The 18,701-nt window shown below is 42.4% G+C and overlaps 2 protein-coding genes and 1 long non-coding RNA gene across 5 annotated transcripts in view; 2 read left to right on the forward strand and 1 right to left on the reverse strand.

Annotated features, from left to right (window-relative positions):
- Positions 1-6,049, forward strand: part of hmbsa (hydroxymethylbilane synthase a) — a 32,140-nt gene extending 26,091 nt beyond the window's left edge. For all 3 annotated transcript variants that reach the window (XM_090187092.1, XM_021618998.3, XM_021618997.3), the window contains exons 6-14: positions 515-592; positions 898-975; positions 1,333-1,408; positions 2,551-2,664; positions 2,925-2,963; positions 3,939-4,058; positions 4,307-4,360; positions 4,600-4,686; positions 4,928-6,049. In XM_090187092.1, coding sequence (XP_090043218.1) covers positions 515-592; positions 898-975; positions 1,333-1,408; positions 2,551-2,664; positions 2,925-2,963; positions 3,939-4,058; positions 4,307-4,360; positions 4,600-4,686; positions 4,928-5,095 — 814 coding nt within the window. In that variant the 3' untranslated portion in view covers positions 5,096-6,049. The remainder of the gene's footprint in view (positions 1-514; positions 593-897; positions 976-1,332; positions 1,409-2,550; positions 2,665-2,924; positions 2,964-3,938; positions 4,059-4,306; positions 4,361-4,599; positions 4,687-4,927) is intronic.
- A 475-nt stretch (positions 6,050-6,524) lies between these two features.
- h2ax (H2A.X variant histone) lies at positions 6,525-7,123 on the reverse strand. The gene has a single exon (XM_021618999.3). The coding sequence runs from the start codon at positions 7,121-7,123 to the stop codon at positions 6,695-6,697; it is 429 nt and encodes a 142-aa protein (XP_021474674.1). The 3' UTR covers positions 6,525-6,694.
- A 7,170-nt stretch (positions 7,124-14,293) lies between these two features.
- LOC149980067 (uncharacterized) lies at positions 14,294-15,962 on the forward strand. Its single transcript, XR_016483818.1, has 2 exons — positions 14,294-15,513; positions 15,745-15,962. It is a non-coding gene; the product is annotated as an uncharacterized LOC149980067 (long non-coding RNA).
- Positions 15,963-18,701: the final 2,739 nt, after the last annotated feature.

Consider the following 18,701-nt stretch of genomic DNA (forward strand, 5'->3'; position numbering starts at 1 on the left):
CCATGGCTATGCCCCCAAAGGATGACAAAGCCCCCATCCCATCATGCTTAGAGTCATGTGTAAAAATGCTCAATTGCCCATTATTTTGACTACCATGGCTAGACCACCAGATCTCAACCAACTTGAACACTTAAGGAAGATTCTGAAGCGTTTTCTATCACCATCAACAAAACACCAAATTATGTAATTTCTCGTTGAAGAATTGTGTTGCATCCCTCCAATAGAGTTTAAGACACTTGTAGAACCAATGCCAAGGTACATTGAAGCTGTTCTGGCGGCTCGTGGTGGCCCAACATCGTATTAAGACACTATGTTGGTGTTTCCTTTATTTTGTCAGTAACTTGTAGATGAGTGCGTTAGAGGTTGGAAAATAAAGAGCAGTTCTTTATTATAGTATTAACTATATTGTGAAATGGGGGTTTATTTTGGTGTTTTGAAATGACAAGGCTGTGGAGTTAATGAAAAAACTTGGAGTGTACAACTATTCTATAACCAGCATCTCTCTTTCTAACAGGGTAGACCTAGTAGTGCACTCTCTCAAAGACCTCCCTACAACTCTGCCCAATGGCTTCACTATAGGAGCAGTGCTTCAGTGAGTACAAACCCTACTTAGTACATCATCAGCACTGTCCATTGTCATCCACACTCTTCTTATAGTTGGACTAAGCAGTGACAGTGTTGTGGGATGGATAGTACCAACAACAACAGCCGGAAGCTGATGTCTTCCAATAAATGTCCATTCATACAAATCAATTGTGAACTGATCTATGGAAATTTGTTTTAGTTTTCACATTCATTGAGTCTGGGCCTATGTCTTTTTTGCTAAATAAGTTTCCCTTTTGAATACTAAGATTCTCTGTGTATATGTTTTCTCTTCCTTTCCAATGTTTCTCAAAGGCGTGAAAGCCCACATGATGCAGTGGTGCTACATCCAAAGAACAGTGGACTGACCCTGGACACTTTGCCAGATGGCAGGTAGGTGTGCCACTATGCCAGGGAGAATAGTGAATGAAAGATACCAATTCTCAGTGTTCTGTGATAAACTTGACACACATCACACAGCCTATAATGTCTTCATCAAGCTTTAAGACTAGGACATGGCATATCCTATGATATTCAGTTGGAGCAATTGCAAAACTGCACCTGCAAAAGAAGACAAAACTTAGTTGTTTTTTTGTTTTGTTTTTTTGCGACCATGTCCTTTTGAATTACTGACTGTTACAATGCAATGGTCAATGTGTATGTGTATGTATATGTGATCCTTTTGAGAACTTCAATGGATGATTTTCAGATCAAACTCCACTGACGTCTGTGTCTGTTCTGTTCTCACAGTGTGATTGGTACTAGCTCTCTGCGTCGAGCTGCTCAGCTGAAGAAGAGGTTTCCTCATCTGGAGTTTAAAGACATTGTATCGTTTTCTAATGCAGAACTGCTATGATTTACTGTCTGTCCATCTGTGTGTCTTATTGCTGTCAGTATTCATGCATGTAGCTATTGTAGCGGAGACTGGAGGCAATTATACGTTTTTGTCCTCCTCTATTGCTCAGAGAAGACTTGAACTAGGCCAGTCATTCAAGTGTCTTATATATCTGTCACCTAATCATTCATACCTGTCGGATCACAATATTGATTTTAATCCGAAAAGTCATGCAGGGGCAATTGTAATAGTAGCTGGGGTCAAATGTAACACCTACAAAATCAACCAAATACATGTATTAAAATTTAAAAAAGTAATGTTTATGAATAATCATATCATAGACGTATGTAATGATTTTGCAAGAAATATGACAATTTCTATGTACGTAACCAATAATTACATGGCCATTTGGTTCCTCTCAAAACATGTGAATAGTCGATGGTACCGAGATTATATCCGTTTACAACTTATTTGGCACTTTACAGGACCCCAAGGCTATTTACAGTTATTATATGTATAATTCATACAATCTTAAAGTTAAATTCACTTGTTTTCATCATTTGGCTGCTTGGCTCAGGGTCATTTTAACACTGTGTTACGAATGCCCCCAACCCAGCAGCCATGTCACAACCTCATGTGCCTAGCAAGAGACAACAAATTAAATCAAATTTTATTGGTCACATACACAAATCTCGCAGATGTTACTGCAGTGTAGTGAAACGCTTGTGAACATTTTCATGTAAGAAATAACACACAAAAAAACCTGAATACTGCAAAGTTGCTTAGGCGCTAGAAGCAGAGCGGCCATATCTGTCGTGCCATCTTGAATAGTGACCACATCATTCATGTAAATATTTAGAGAACAAATTATGCTAGTTGGATTTATTAGACATTAGTGCTCATATAAGAAAAATACAGCCAATTTTTTTAAATACACAAAACTACTTTCACCCCTAACAAAATTGCCCATAAAATGTGAGATATTTGGCTGTAACTTTTCAAGCAGGAAAAAAACTAAATGGGCATGTTCTGTGTGTTTCATCACTCTAGCTAGCTTCTGTTTGGCAAAATTCAAGGTGTTACAATTGCCCCCAGTCTCCCCTAGTAATTGTTCCTTAACCTGAGCGCTATAGCGAGGTAACCTCAACACTCGTCTGAAGAAGCTGGATGAAAAGGAGGACTATGCTGCCATCATCCTGGCGGCAGCAGGGCTGAAGAGGATGGGGTGGGAGGCACGAGTCAGCCAGGTACAATGCAACCAGCCTCCCCAAACATCTCTGGTGTGCCTGGCCCTCAAGGCAAATGTCATGGCATAACACAAGACACAAAATGTTTCACCAAACAATACAATTTCAGAGTGCATACCTATAAATTGACTAGGTATCCCCCTTTCCTTAAGTTGATAAATATGCTAGGAAAATGTATTTGATAATGTTGTGTTGTATGTCTCTTGGTAGCTATAGAAGCTGCTGTAGAAATGAAATGTTTGTTGGGTTTGTCTCTACAGGTTCTTGGCCCTGAGGACTGTATGTATGCTGTTGGCCAGGTGGGTACAGTTTTTAGCTATTGTTGTTGTTTACAGGAAGCACCTGGGGTGCCAGCCGTTATAACCGTTACACCATGAGTGCCACACCGTGCACATCTATTCTGAAAACGAGCTATTATTGGCAGACAACTTTGGATCTCTTTCTTGTTGGTTTATTAACTAATTTACTAAAAGGGCATTATCATTTTCACAATTTCACAGTATTATTCCAACATCAATGTGGAAATATACACTCAGTGGACAGTTTATTAGGTACACCCATCTAGTACCGGGTCGGACCACTCTTTTCCTCCAGAACAGCCTGAATTCTTTGGGGCATGTGCCAAGAAAACATTCCCCACACTATTACACCACTGCCAGCAGCCTGTACTGTTGACAACAGGTAGGATGGGGCCATGGACTTATGCTGCTTTAATTTGTTTAAATTAACAGGTGTGCCTTTTAAAGGTACATTTGTGGAATTTATTTTCTTCTTAATGCGTTTGAGACAATTAATTGTGTTGTGACAAGGTAGGGGTGGTATACAGAATATAGCCCTATTTGTTAGGGCAAGAACAGTTCAAATAAGCAAAGAGAAATGACAGTCCATCATTAATTTAAGACGTGAAGGTCAGTCAATCCAGAAAATGTCAAGAACTTTGAAAGTTTCTTCAAGTGCAGTTGCAAAAACCATCAAGCGCTATGATGAAACTGGCTCTCATGAGGACCACCATAGGAAAGGATGGCCCAGAGTTACCTCTGCTGCAGAGGATAAGTTCATTAGTTACCAGCCTCAGAAATTGCAGCCCAAATAAATAAATGCTTCAGAGTTCAAGTAACAGACATCTCAACATCAGCTGTTCGGAGGACACTGCATGAATCAGGCCTTCATGTTCGATTTGCTGCAAAGAAACTACTACTAAAGGACACCAATGTGTCACAGGGAAATCACATTTTTGACTGCACTGAGACTTTAAGAGAGTCTGTATCCCCCAGGGTGCCCTTGCCGTGGAGGTGCGGGCGCGAGACTGTGACATCTTGGAGATGGTGTCTACCCTGCACCACTCAGAGACTGTGCTGCGCTGCATAGCAGAGAGGGCCTTTCTCAGACGCCTGGCAAGTTAACCATGCGTTTCCCCATACACACGCCTGACAAAAACATAAACAAGACACTAGCTGGCAGCTGCACCTGCTGATGCCGAATAGTTGCGGTTCAAAAGCTGCAGCTTATAGAACTGAATGTGTATTTTTCTTGCCTCACACAATCAATTTGTTGCATGGATCATAATTTGTGTGCATCAATATTACAAAGCCTTCTATATTATCACTCTGACCCTTGCTGCTTTGATACTTTTTGTACACAGGAGGGAGGTTGCAGTGTACCAGTTGCTGTGAACACAGAAGTGAAGGACTCGGTGGTAAGGAAATAGTTAGACATCTAATCAGAATCGGGAATAGATGCAGAAACCACCAACCTTAGAGCTGAGCAGAATTACCTCTAAGCAGATTGCTGTACTGTACTGATTTTGTTCAGTCACTTCCAATGGCCTATTTAAAATAATCAGTAGACTGTCGAAATTATCTACAGATGGAAGTTTTCTGTAATTGATGAGAGTGGGTGTGCTCATGAGTTTAACGCTCTTCTCTCCTGTTCCAGCTCTCTCTGACTGGTGCTGTGTACAGCCTGGATGGAGCTGACAGCTTGAAGGAGGCCATGGAAATCAGTGTAGACCCAGGAAATAAGGTTGGGGACAGGACCTATTTTTATATGGCCGTCATGCCATATTCTTAATGTATTATTTACTGTATGTGATATTTTCTGTTTTTGTATGGTCGTCATGCTTACGATTATCCTGGAATCTAAACTGATATGCTCAGTTTCAACATTGTGGTGAAAGTTTGGATTTATGGCTAGTTTCATTTTGTTCCTAGAAAGTGAATGTGATATTTTAGCTAATTGATTGTCTCCATTTTCCTCTTCTCAGTTAGAGTCGGCGGCAGACATCCAGCATGTTGGGGTTACAGCCCACAATGTGCCTCAGTGTGCCCAGGTAGCAGCTGAGAAGCTGGGGGTGGACCTGGCCGATCTCCTGCTCAGCAAAGGAGCCATGGAGATCCTGACCACTGCTCGGAAACTCAACGACGCACGCTAAGGCCCTCTCTCCACTCCTACAGCGGGTCCCAATTTGCTCCCTACCCCTTCCTTTGGCTCTCTAACCTTTCGGCCAAGGGGAACAAGTAGGGAGCGGATTGGGACTGGCTGCCTAACACTGTGCAAGCCATCGTCAGCATCCAAGACCAGCAGAAGTCGGCAGGGTCTTGATAATGTTTACTCTGAATATGTACAGATTCACCTCAGTTGTATTGTATAAGCTAAATGTATATGATCCTATTTATGTATGAGCTACTACTCTGGGTAAATACTAGGTGAAAATTTGTATAGATACTGAGGGTTAAGAATGTACCAAACAAAGATTTCTGTGAGTATGACTGACCAACTCCACACACAGTATTACAACTGAACCGTATGACAGACACATCTCAGGCAAGGCCCCTGGCCTTTTTTTAATCACTTTTCTAAGCAAGAACAAAATGATGTTCAAACCTGGAATATATTGACAGCAAGAGAATGTTGTCACAAGTGAATATATAACTATCAACTCTTACTGGAAAATGTATCATACCGATAGTGCCATGTTTGTATACATTATGTGCTTTCTATGAAGCCTTCATATCTGCTTCAGCTCTATAAATACCGACCAGTTGTACGGAGTGATTAGTGCTTTTTGAGGTCGTTTCAATTATTTAAAAGTTATACATTAAATGCAGTAACAGACTAGAACAAAAGTCCCATGATGGTGACTGCCCATCAGTTTGCCATGTGCCTATTACTTGTTTGATATTTCATTTGCTGAGCTGCTATTTTAGTTACTGAAGTGCATACTTTTGTCTGAATACCAACTATCAGGTAGAGCTCATGTATCCCTCTTGAATTATGTCTGTAGCAGGAGTAAAAGAGAAACAGACCGCGTATGCGCTCAATGGATAATGGTCATTGTAGTTAATTACCTTCTGCGTTAAACTGAATAAAACTACAACTCCCTAAATCGCTGTTTGGGTTTGATCTGATTTCCCTAGAGAAACTGCGCACAGGAAGAACGAAATGGAATTCAAATTGAACCGATGTAGGTCAGTTATTCGTTTAATTGCTCAGCACTTCCAAGGTTGTTAGATAATTCAGCTGCAGGAGTGCGGCTCCTGAACACTTCATTGGGTACAAACTACACATCGCCTTTGTTTCATCAGATTGTCTGGAGTCCACGCGAACCTGTCACATCGAGACGTGAGACATCGTACACATTGTTATCTAGTTAATTTGTGGTCTAGGCAAAGGTACTCGCCATGGCATGTCCTTTGAGAACTACGGTTGGTATATTGGTTAGCCAAGTTCCCAACAGTAGTGTAATGGCTATTGTTAGCATGCTCAACCCTGTCGCAAACACTTAAGGTTAGCTCTCTCAAACAAACATTGATTTTACTCACTTGTTTAACCTTCGAATGGATACAAAACGTGACAAGATGTATCAAAAGAACATTTATTGCAACCTAAAGAATTTTAAGCGCGAAAAAAACAGCACATTTTCAACAAAGGAAAATAGGAAAGGAAATTTAACAATTTTCAGAATGTGTGGGTGGCCCTTAAAAGGGCCTTTTGGTTGAAGAGTTCGGTGGAGGTTTATTTAAATCGCCAACTAATATTCTTGGGACTGTGAGGAAGCCTTCTTTCCCGCCTTCCCGCTTGGTGCAGCGGCCGCCCCTGTCTTCTTTGGTAGCAAAACAGCCTGGATGTTGGGCAACACACCTCCCTGGGCGATGGTTACACCGCCGAGTAGTTTGTTTAACTCCTCGTCGTTACGAACGGCCAGCTGTAGATGGCGGGGGATGATACGGGACTTCTTGTTGTCCCGAGCGGCATTGCCAGCCAACTCCAGGATCTCAGCCGTCAGGTACTCGAGGACAGCAGCCATGTACACGGGAGCACCAGCACCTACTCTATGAGCGTAGTTGCCCTTCCTCAGCAGACGATGGACACGACCTACGGGGAACTGAAGACCAGCGCGGGAGCTGCGGGACTTTGCCTTAGCGCGGGCCTTTCCTCCGGTTTTGCCTCTTCCAGACATGATGCAGATTCTCAAGACTCAAGTATAACAGAGATCAAACAGGCTGTGGTTCAAGGAAATAATGAACGCTAAAGGAACTACTGCGGAATATAAACACTGCAATTTAATCCCGCCTTCAAATCCTATTGGATATTGAAATGAGAAGGCGCATATAATTGGCTTTGAGAGATGACTGCTAGAAAGAGATGAACCCTCATTGGCCTAAATTTTCTATGCATATCAGAGTAGTTGAGGACCGTGTTTGATTGGTTTGTTGTGTTTATCGCTGTTGTCATTGGATCACATTGCTCTCAAATTTGGGGGGAAATGTCACGCCAATCAAATACCCTCCCTCCCTATTTTATTTTTTGGTGGAAAGCCAGCAATCTATGAAGACGAAACAATTATTTGTTACATGAATCAGCGTGTTTGTATCAAGGTATATCATAGATGAATAGGGCAAAGTATATTTTGGTAAACAACGAATTGTTGGGGAGCGGGGATGGAGCTACTGCTACCAACGATAGAGAGAAATATTAATGGCGTCTTTTTGTAGGCAATGAATGGTTCGTTGGACAAAGCCTATGAGGAAAATGGATGGTGTTTTTGGATGAACGCCGTTCGGTCTATGGTTAACACAGGTTTAGGCATCTTATATGTTTTGTTCTATGAGATAATCTTCATCTAACCTCACTTTTTTGAATTTGAAAGAATTTAGAATATGTAATAATACAAACAAATCACAAATGCTTCATAATTCGTAAAGGTCATGTTAACTGACTGCCATTATATCATAGATCAAAACAAAGAAGATCTCATAAGCACGGTGGGAAATTTTATTTATTCTTTCAACAGCCAATGTGGTAGGTAACGTTAGATACAAAAAAATCTAGCAACCACTCAGATTTTTACCTATCCAAATAATATTTTGCTCCATAATTACGCAAAGAAAATACATAAACAACGGCAAGCATGCTTTCTAATGTTTAAAAGATGAGATGTATTACTATTAATAGGGTATAATGTTTAATAACATTTTTGTGACCTGCCTCAATTTGTGTTAAAATAAATCATTTAGATCCAATAATAAAAAGATAAACATCAAGAATCAACAAAGTGCATGCCCTTCCACAAAATGCTGAGTGATACAGCTTATTCATTATTATTATCAATGATGTTGCTCTTGCTGCGGGCGATTCCCTGATCCACCTCTACGCAGACGACACCATTCTGTATACTTCTGGCCCTTCCTTGGACACTGCTATCTAACCTCCAAACCAGCTTCAATGCCATACAACACTCCTTCCGTGGCCTCCAACTGCTCTTAAACGCTAGTAAAACCAAATGCATGCTTTTCAACCGTTCGCTGCCTGCACTCGCACGCCCGACCTAGAATATGTGGACATCTATAAGTACCTAGGTGTCTGGCTAGACTGCAAACTCTCCTTCCAGACTCATATCAAACATCTCCAAAATCAAATCTAGAGTCGGCTTTCTATTTCGCAACAAAGCCTCCTTCACTCACGCCGCAAAACTTACCCTTGTAAAACTATCCTACCGATTCTCGACTTCGGCAATGTCATCTACAAAATAGCTTCCAATACTCTACTCAGCAAACTGGATGCAGTTTATCACAGTGCCATCCGTTTTGTTACTAAAGCACCTTATACCACCCACCACTGCGACCTGTATGCTCTAGTCGGCTGGCCCTCGCTACATGTTCGTCGCCAGACCCACTGGCTCCAGGTCATCTACAAGTCTATGCTAGGTAAAGCTCCGCCTTATCTCAGTTCACTGGTCACGATGGCAACACCCACCCGTAGCACGCAGCAGGTGAATCTCACTGATCATCCCTAAAGACAAAACCTCTTTTGGCCGCCTTTCCTTCCAGTTCTCTGCTGCCTGCGACTGGAACGAATTGCAAAAATCTTTGAAGTTGGAGACTTTTATCTCCCTCACCAACTTTACACATCTGCTATCTGAGCAGCTAACCGATCGCTGCAGCTGTACATAGTCCATCGGTATATAGCCCACCCAATTTACCTACCTCATCCCCATACTGTTTTTATTTTATTTACTTTTCTGCTCTTTTGCACACCAGTATCTCTACCTGCACATGTTCATCTGATCATGTATCACTCGTGTTAATCTGCTAAATTGTAATTATTCACTCCTATGGCCTATTTATTGCCTACCTCCTCATGCCTTTTGCACACAATGTATATAGATTATTTTTCCCCCCACTATGTTATTGACTTGTTTATTGTTTACTCCATGTGTAACTCTGTGTTGTTGTCTGTTCACACTGCTATGCTTTATCTTGGCCAGGTCGCAGTTGCAAATGAGAACTTGTTCTCAACTAGCCTACCTGGTTAAATAAAGGTGAAATAAAATTAATACAAAAAAATGATAGTTTAGTGGTCTATGATGATTTTTTTTTTTTTACAAGGATAGGACCTACGTGATGTGCTCCTAATTAGAAAGGTAGAAGCACACAAATAAATCTAGGAGAACAATGACAATGACTAAAACTTAATGAATAAACATTTTGGGGAGTGATCCATAATCGAGCACAATCATTAGGTGTGCCAAAAACATTTCAGGTGGCCTGTGGTAACGACAGTTAATGAAATTGTAACTCCAGTTCTATGAGTGGCAGGGAGCCCCATAATGCAGCTCTGCTCTTGTTGGTTTACCCTGCTGCTGAGGCAGTGAGTAGCCTGAGAAATGTATTATGCACACACCTGCAGCCAATGGGAGTACAGGTGTCCCTGTATATGGGGATTGCCTCCCCACAATCAGCCTCCTGAAAATGATCTTCAGCGAGACTGTGGGTTGGCAAGGCCTTAAGGCCCATGGGGTTCTGCTCCACATATAGAGCTGGAGTTACAACTTCAATAACTATCGTTCTATATCGTGGAGCTCCGCCTCTGCTCCTATTGGTTTAAGGCGGAGCGAAACGTTCCCTAATGTACTCCCTGCCGAGCCTAACACTTCCCACGTAATGACAAGGTTGGGCCTAGCAATAGCTGTGACCGAGTCCAATGGCGTACTGGCCGTCAGGAGCACCGGGACATTTCCCGGTGGCCTGAGGGTCGTTTTGGCCTGCGGGGAATAGTCAACTTGACCAGCGATAATATTGCAAGCAGGAATGAGTTGACGGAGAAGCCACGCATCAAGCGCTACACTCTCTCGGTGCAGTGTCCCCACGCCAAAAATGACATCAGGTCTCTCCGCGACGCACATAGCAACCGTCTACCTGCTTCTCTACCGATAACATTTTAGACAAGTCGCACGGTGAAATGGACGGTCAGAAAAGGAAAGGTGGAGCAGAGAGGGAGAGAATAAAAAAGAGAAAGGCCCTTGCCACAGACGCAGTTAAATGCTGCAAAATAAACTACATGTTCGCTAGTAAGGGAACAGGTCAGTCAAAACCACTAGCTAAAACACACTCACACGACACCCAGCATGGCTAGCTAAGTAGCCTAGCTAATAATGGTGACATAACGGCCGGTAGGCTAAACAGTTTGCCCGTCTTCGTGGAGTAATTATATCATAGCAATGAGTGCAACATGGCGATCATAATATGACATTTGAAGGCAATATGTTAAACTAGTAAAAAATAGTAAACCTAGACTATGGACTTGCCAGCATTCGGTCATGACTCATGCCACATGAGCTAGGGAAAGTGCACATAAACTGTACAGAGAAACAGGCTACAGTCATTTTCTTTGCAAAGGTGAAGAAGGAAGCAGCAGCAGCACTAGAGCTTCAGGTGCTCCTGCAGAACTGGAGATGGTGGTCAGTTCAGAGTCAGACTCAGCAGGAACCTTCAGGTACAACTTAAAGGTACAAACCTAAACATGTAGGCTATGATCTTAGATTAATATGTGCTGTATTTATGAGATTATCAGTAGGACTGTAATCGGGGGCATACCGTGTACATTTGTATGTGCTATGATTGGTGTATTCCTAGTGAGTTTTTGAGGGTGCACCCATAGCCATATAGCATACCTTGAAAACTCAGTTTTCAGTTAGGCTACTTGTTGGTCAGTCCCAATTGTTTGTATTTTGTAATGTGGATAACTTTCTTCCCAGATGAACATAGTGGCCAAATGTATAACTAGTTTGGTACCCGTTGCATCAACAAATAGGGTTAGCCTACAAAATTAGCGGTTTGGTAGTTTGCATGAACAGGTTGGCCTGGGATGGAGTCAAATTCCAGGCCTGAATTATTGTTTCAGTCCGCCCCTGACCGAGTCCCACAGTACAGTAACACAAGGTCTCACAATATACTGTGTCCTCTGTAAATCTGCAACACTCAGTCTAAGGCAAAGCCAATGACTAGTGAACAGACAACTAGAATATGAGACACAGCTAATCTGAACAAGCAGATAGATAGTGCTCCAATATCCTGTCAAGAAAAACAGACCCACCAGAGAAGTGACACAAAGTGTCACCCTACACTGTGTTTTCGGTAACCCACCACACTCAATCTGAGGAACACAAAGACTGGTGGGTAGAGATGCAGGACATGAGTTGAAATTAACTGAACCAAGCAGACGTTAATTAATGCTCTAATATCCCTATAACAACTGGTACTACAGTGTTTGCAACACAAGGTGTCACCCTACAGTGTGCTTTTTGTAATCCGCCTCCCCTAGTCTTAAGGAAACCGAAGACTAGTGGGCTGAAAAGTAATTACACGAGCCCAACTGAACTGAACAAGCTGACAGTTACCTCTCCAATATTCCTTCAATAACTGACACTCAACAGTGATGCAACTCAAGGTGTCGTCCTTCACCGTGTCATCAGTAAATCCACCGCACCTAGTCTGAGGAATAATCCACAGACTAGCGGGCAAAGAAAAGGACGACCTGAACCATCAGGCAGTTTGCATTCCAATATTCCCGCACAACTGATATTACAGTGAATCGTCACAAGGTGTCACCCTAGACCGTATTATCAGTAAATCCGCTTCACTCAAAAAACATCAACCCAGAAACTGTACTGCACATGCAGACAGTTAATATATGATGATAGGTAAAAGAGTATATAAAACATGGGCAAATACTGAACTGAACGCTCAGACAGTAATAATGCTCCAATGTAATTTCAAAGATTGGTATAATAGTAATGTAATACAAGGTTACAAATACTATTTCCCTCATCATTCTGCCCCAACACAGTCTTAAACTGTTGGCATGTAAAAAAAAAAAAAAAAACATGAACTCTACTGCACTGAACGTCAGTCAGGAGACAAGTCTCATATGTCACTAGCGGGCCTCGGGAACATGCCCATTGACACAGCATCTTTCTCCTTTAGTTCAAGTCCTCCCATCAGCAACACTGAGTATGGACTGAGCCAGAGAGTTGGAAGACATATCTGAAAGATAGAAACTGATAAAAGGGGACTGTGACGACCAGGATGCCGCCGCGCAAATATCCTCTATCTCTGTTCCTCTGAAAAGAGCAGCAGAAGCCACAACTCCATGCGTGGAGTGGGCTCTTCTACCCAGAGGCAATGGACGCTTTGCAGCCTCATAAGCCATCTCAATGCTTTCACAAAGCCAATGAAACTGACGCTGTTTAGAGAGTGGTCTACCGAGTGCCGCAGCACCGTGACACACAAACAGCTGAGGCGATGACCTAATGGCCGCCGTGCGCTCCAAGTAGTACGCCAAGGCACAGGCGATGGAGCCGTTCCTCTCCTATCAACATGCGGAGGGGTAGAGAAGGCCCACAAATATACAATCTGTTATCTGTATGAAATCTTAATAAATTTAAGAGGTTAGGACGTAACACCGCCCTGCTCTGATTGCCATTAATGGCAAGGCGGTCGGGCCTCATCTAAAGAGCGCACAAATCACTGACACGCTTAGCAGTGGTCAGAGTGAGTAACAGTGCCATCTTCAAAGATGACATTTTGAAGGGGATTTGGTTTAATGGATCGAACGGAGGCTTACAAAGCGCTTGGAGTACCAAAGTCTTATCCCACTGAGGGAGCGTGGCTCTAGGCATTGGCCGAAGCGTTCCCAATAGGATGCATTTCACTAGTGGGTGACTGAAGACGGTGTCTCTGCCAAAATCCTCATGACAAGCTGAAATCGCCACAGCGAACACCTTAATAGTGACGGGTGAGGTCCAGGTAATCCAAATCCCTTATCCCCTGGCAATGCAATGGTTCTATTGCCACCTCCACGCATTTGGAAAAGGTGCCAGGTACCGGGGCGTACCCAAACAGCATCCTTGTGTATTCGTATGCCACCCATTGAAAGGCAAAACGGATGCACCGGCACATGAATGCATGCGTCCTTCAGGTCTATGCAAAAGTCTTTCGCATGGACACATTCCAGCAGACATTTTGTCGTGAGCATTCCGAGCATTCATTTGGCTACGCTCTTGTTGCGAATGCGTCGATCCAGTATCGCCCCCCCCCCCCCCCATATTTTTTTGACACTAGGAAGTAGAGCGAATATAGCCCGCTGCTCCTTTGCTCTCAGGAAACCACTGTGACCGCATCCTTCGCCAAAAGTTCTGTAATCTCTGCAACGAGAGCGGCGACTTTTTGGTGCGATTTCATTACCGTCTACACGAACCCCGTAAATGGGGAGGGGTCCGGCGAAATTGGATGGTATAACCCTTCTCCAGCGTCCGGTCCAATAATAATGACAAAGCGGGAGAGTGCGAAGCTGTGGTGCATTCAGTACGAATTGCCTGTAATCCCTTATAGCCCTTGCCGCCGCTGTCCGCCGACAATAAAGCGGCGACAATAAAGCGGCGGTACAGCCCAAGGCGGGCCTCCCATGAAAGGGAGAGGAAACAATAGCGCATTCTGTGAGAAACGGGGGCGATGACAGATTGGTTATACTTGTAACCTTGCTGTCCAAGCCCTCCGTGATTGCAGCACGGGTCTGTACTGCACTGACAGAGGTGCTCGCTTGAGTCAGAGCGCCGTCCCCCAACAGGGATTGCGTCACATGCCCAGAAACGGGCTGTGTATGCAGGCTATGTGAAACCCGAGCCACCTTGCTCATAGGAGACTGTGGTGTGAGGTTTTTATGAAGTGTAGCGCGGGGGCTCATTAAAGGTGTCCGCCCTGCTACCTTGTCATTAGCCCTACTCAAACCAACCTTGTGCGAGTGCTAAACTACGCACCCGTGGTGGGCAGTCCTACAACCAGAGGGGTGTGTGTGTGTGTGTGTGAGAGAGAGAGAGAGGTTCTCTTGTGACAGTCATCTCTTTATGGAGCAAACAACACATTAAAAGGATCGGACCCTTTAAAAAAAAATTGCCTAAAATGACATACCCAAATCTTATTGTCTGTAGCCGAGGACATGAAGCTAAGGATATGCATATTCTTGATACTGAGAGTACGTCCTCTTGAGGGATATCTTCCTGAAAAAAAAGGATCCGTGAGGCCACTCCTGGCATGCTGTGGTCCCAAACCCAAGAAACATAGGTCGCGTGAGTCCACAAACACTGCCATTGAAGCGCAGCGACACTGAGCTCTGATTTAGCTTTTGGGGGTGTTAATTTCCAACCCTGCTCCTACAGTTGTGTTAACTTCAGACTTTATTTTCGCCGTTTTTTTTTAGACAGAAAAATACAAGGTCGAATCATGACATCAGTGATCTTCAGGTCGGAAAGTCAGAGCTCTAGAAAGAGGCCTGAGTTCCCGAGTTGGATCACCTTTCTTTGAAAACGATTTTTTCCAGTCGGAGCAATTTTTTTTCCTTAGTTCCCAGTTGTCTTGAACGCACTGAAGTCTGAGATTTCCAAGTTCCCAGTTGTTTTGAACATGGCACCAGTTGTCTTGAAAGCACCACAAATCCGCAAAGTAGGCTTAGTCTTGCTATGCTTTCAAACCTGCAGTAAACATGCACGAGAGAAACAAACCATTTTAGCTTCTCATGCATTGAAAAATGCATCCTTTATGCCCCCTCCTCAACAAAAACAGAAAGAATGTGTGCAACACCCTTACGGATATGATACACTAGCACAGGATGCAGCACTGTGAAACACAGCTTCCCATTCATGTCAATGGAAGGAAAGTGGAGAGGGCAGGGGACCTTTGGGCGGTGTGAAGGTAGTGAAATATATACACTTTTCCTAACATTATGCAAATCACCAGCGGCGACTGCTGGGCGATGACCAATCATATTTATTTTATTTATTTAACCTTTATTTAACCAGGCAAGTCAGTTAAGAACAAATTCTTATTTTCAATGACGGCCTAGGAACAGTGGGTTAACTGCCTTGTCAGCTTGAACTTGCAACCTTCCGGTAACTAGTCCAACGCTCTAACCACTAGGCTACCCTAGCCATGACAAATTTGATGCTCTGCGACCCAAGGCCGGAGACTTTCTTCAGCAAAACTGGCAGACAAAAATACTAGAATGGAAGCAAATGTAAGTGATTATAACATCATGATGAATCATGCAAAAAAATTGCAGTTGACAGGAATATGTTAGTTAATGTAGAGACAAACAATTATGCATATTTTTTTTATCATAAAGTTCATTTATGAAAATCGCAATTTAGTAAACTAGCTTACATTAACATTAGCCAGCTGGTTGGCTAGCTTTATGGGTGTTGTGACATGAGTATGAAATTGTAATTCTGGTTGTTTCATGTTTTAGGGACTCCTGAAACAACCAGCAAACCAGGCTGTCATCTTGTGAAACAGTGGATCTAAAGAATCTTGCTAGCTAAAGCATTTACTGCAAATTGAATGTACAAGTTTGTAAGCTTTCCTTGCTGATATTTGCTATTCAATGCAGATAGATTAAATAACGTAGCTAGCTATGTTCTTGCTTATTGTGCAGTGGAAGATTTAAAAAAAATACCTGTATGCCTATGGATGTGTAGCTAGCTGTCTTGCCGACCTGTGTTTAGACCCAAACGTTCGGGTTACATATTAGTTCCGAGCCTAGCTATGAACCTCAGTCTTCCAGTCTTTGTATGATGCTGTGTCTGCATGTATGTACAGTGCCTTGCGAAAGTATTCGGCCCCCTTGAACTTTGCGACCTTTTGCCACATTTCAGGCTTCAAACATAAAGATATAAAACTGTATTTTTTTGTGAAGAATCAACAACAAGTGGGACACAATCATGAAGTGGAACGACATTTATTGGATATTTCAAACTTTTTTAACAAATCAAAAACTGAAGAATTGGGCGTGCAAAATTATTCAGCCCCTTTACTTTCAGTGCAGCAAACTCTCTCCAGAAGTTCAGTGAGGATCTCTGAATGATCCAATGTTGACCTAAATGACTAATGATGATAAATACAATCCACCTGTGTGTAATCAAGTCTCCGTATAAATGCACCTGCACTGTGATAGTCTCAGAGGTCCGTTAAAAGCGCAGAGAGCATCATGAAGAACAAGGAACACACCAGGCAGGTCCGAGATACTGTTGTGAAGAAGTTTAAAGCCGGATTTTATATCTTTATGTTTGAAGCCTGAAATGTGGCAAAAGGTCGCAAAGTTCAAGGGGGCCGAATACTTTCGCAAGGCACTCTATTACAATTATACACTTCAACAGTGTTTACCAATTTGGTCCTGGGACATCAATGGTTACACATTCTAACTAATAGACTAGAAACAGGATATTACTAGTTAATGTCTTTGTAATTCATATATACAGAAATATAATTTAAAAAAAACAGTACACTACACTACACTATGCATTTTGTAAATACTTTAAAACTAGTTCATCTCAATATCTAATGCCCTTCATCTGCATTGATCTGATAAACAGGATAGGTGTAGTATTTCATCAAATTAGACAATTTCAACCAGTAGAGAATGTGAAACTCCTTATTGGAAGTTCATTATTCAAGTGTTATGAATACATGCATTATAAATATTATACTTGTAATATTATAAATACATGTTCAATCTGTACTTCTGTTGTGCATTATAAAATCCGGAAGAAAGAGGTGGCAAGAGAGGTGTAAAAGACAGACAGGGAAAGAGGTAAGAACATAGGAGCAGGGAAGGCAGCATATGATTAATGAATCACAGGGGTTGGCATCCTCTCACATCAAAACATATTCTGCAGACGAGAGAGATGGAGAGAGAGCGAGCATGTTTAAGCCTTGTTTTTATTTTTTATTTTAACATTGTTAGTCATCATAATAATCAGGAGGTGAGATGCAAAACTGACCTTGGATCATTGATTCTGGGACTACTGCATCTATCTGTATTTCAATGTAAAGCATCTCTAACAATACTTCCTGTTGACCTGACCAAGTGACCTCTCACCTCTGATCATGCTGTGCCCTCTATGTAGATAGTTCAGATGTGGGAGGGGTTCACCGACACAGCTGATAACCTAGAGGAGAGAGGGATGAAGTGAAGGAGAAATATTGAGAAAATAAGGTAGTTAAAGAGACAGTGTTCAACAGGAATCTGTGTGTGTGGCCTCACCTGGTGTCCACACCACACTAAGTGGCTGCAGAGTACTTTATGCTGAAAAACATGAACGGACACACGAGGACAAATAATATAGCGTAGTTATAGAAATAATGAAGTGTCTTACTATTCTCCATGGTTGGCCCTCTTGCCTATTCTTTGAAGGTAGTAAAAAAACATAGTTATACACACAAGCCTGCTTAGTGCACAACACAATCCATCAATCAGATTGATACATGAGTGTGTAGGTGTGGGGTATAGGGTGTCTAATTGTTCTACATTTTTTCAATATGGGTGATTTGAAATAGCCTGTTTTGTTTTTGTACAGACCCTTACCTAAACAGCACCCTCACCTGAGAAGTAGAAATCAAAGGGAGAGAAACTGAGAATTGAATAACTGCAGTTGACATAGCTAAGTAAATGGAAGAAGACGCATATTGCAATGTGAATGGCTCTTACAATAGCCTTTGGTTGTGCATAGTGTGGTCTATGGTGTTGCCAGGGAACAGCACCCTCTTCGAAGAAGTAGGAGGTGAAGATCTCCTGCACACGGATTGCCTCTCTTGCTGCGTTGTTGGACCCCATCCTTGAAACATCCTGCAGAGCAGCAGACTTCTCCTCTGGCACACATGAAGTTATGCAGGACACAGGTAGCCTTCACACATCTGAATTTCTCCAGGAGGCAGTCCCAACATTGCAGTGCCCTACACAGTAACTGTAGGCAATCGTTTTGAAGGAATCTCCAGTTACAAGGTATCTAGGAATATGGAAGACAATGTAATTATTTGACTTTTACATCACCAGGTCATTGTGGAATACTAAAGTATAATATCCCTGATAACAAATCATGATAACATTGGATTGATAGATGCATGGGCACGCTGCCCGTTTCTGCATGATTCAAGAAAGCAATGAGCCCCGTCAGGTCTTTTTAAAAATGGGGGGTGGGGAAGCGAAACTAATGCGTGATAGTGAGAAGGAGAGATGTTGTGTGGGAAAATTGCTTTTTTTCACTCGATCTGTCCAACTTATCATCTTATCGCCTCTAAAATGTAAGTAAAACACTATAAAGTTTATATTATTTGAAGGTTTGTGTCGAATTTGAATCAGGTTTTTAGGGCGGTGCTAAAGTGATCTTAAAAGTAAACAGTGGCTTTGAGAATGATGATTGCATGCAA

The sequence above is a fragment of the Oncorhynchus mykiss genome, chromosome 10, assembly GCF_057628025.1.
Source record: "Oncorhynchus mykiss isolate SJ-2025 chromosome 10, ASM5762802v1, whole genome shotgun sequence".
In the NCBI taxonomy this organism is placed as follows: Eukaryota; Metazoa; Chordata; class Actinopteri; order Salmoniformes; family Salmonidae; genus Oncorhynchus; species Oncorhynchus mykiss.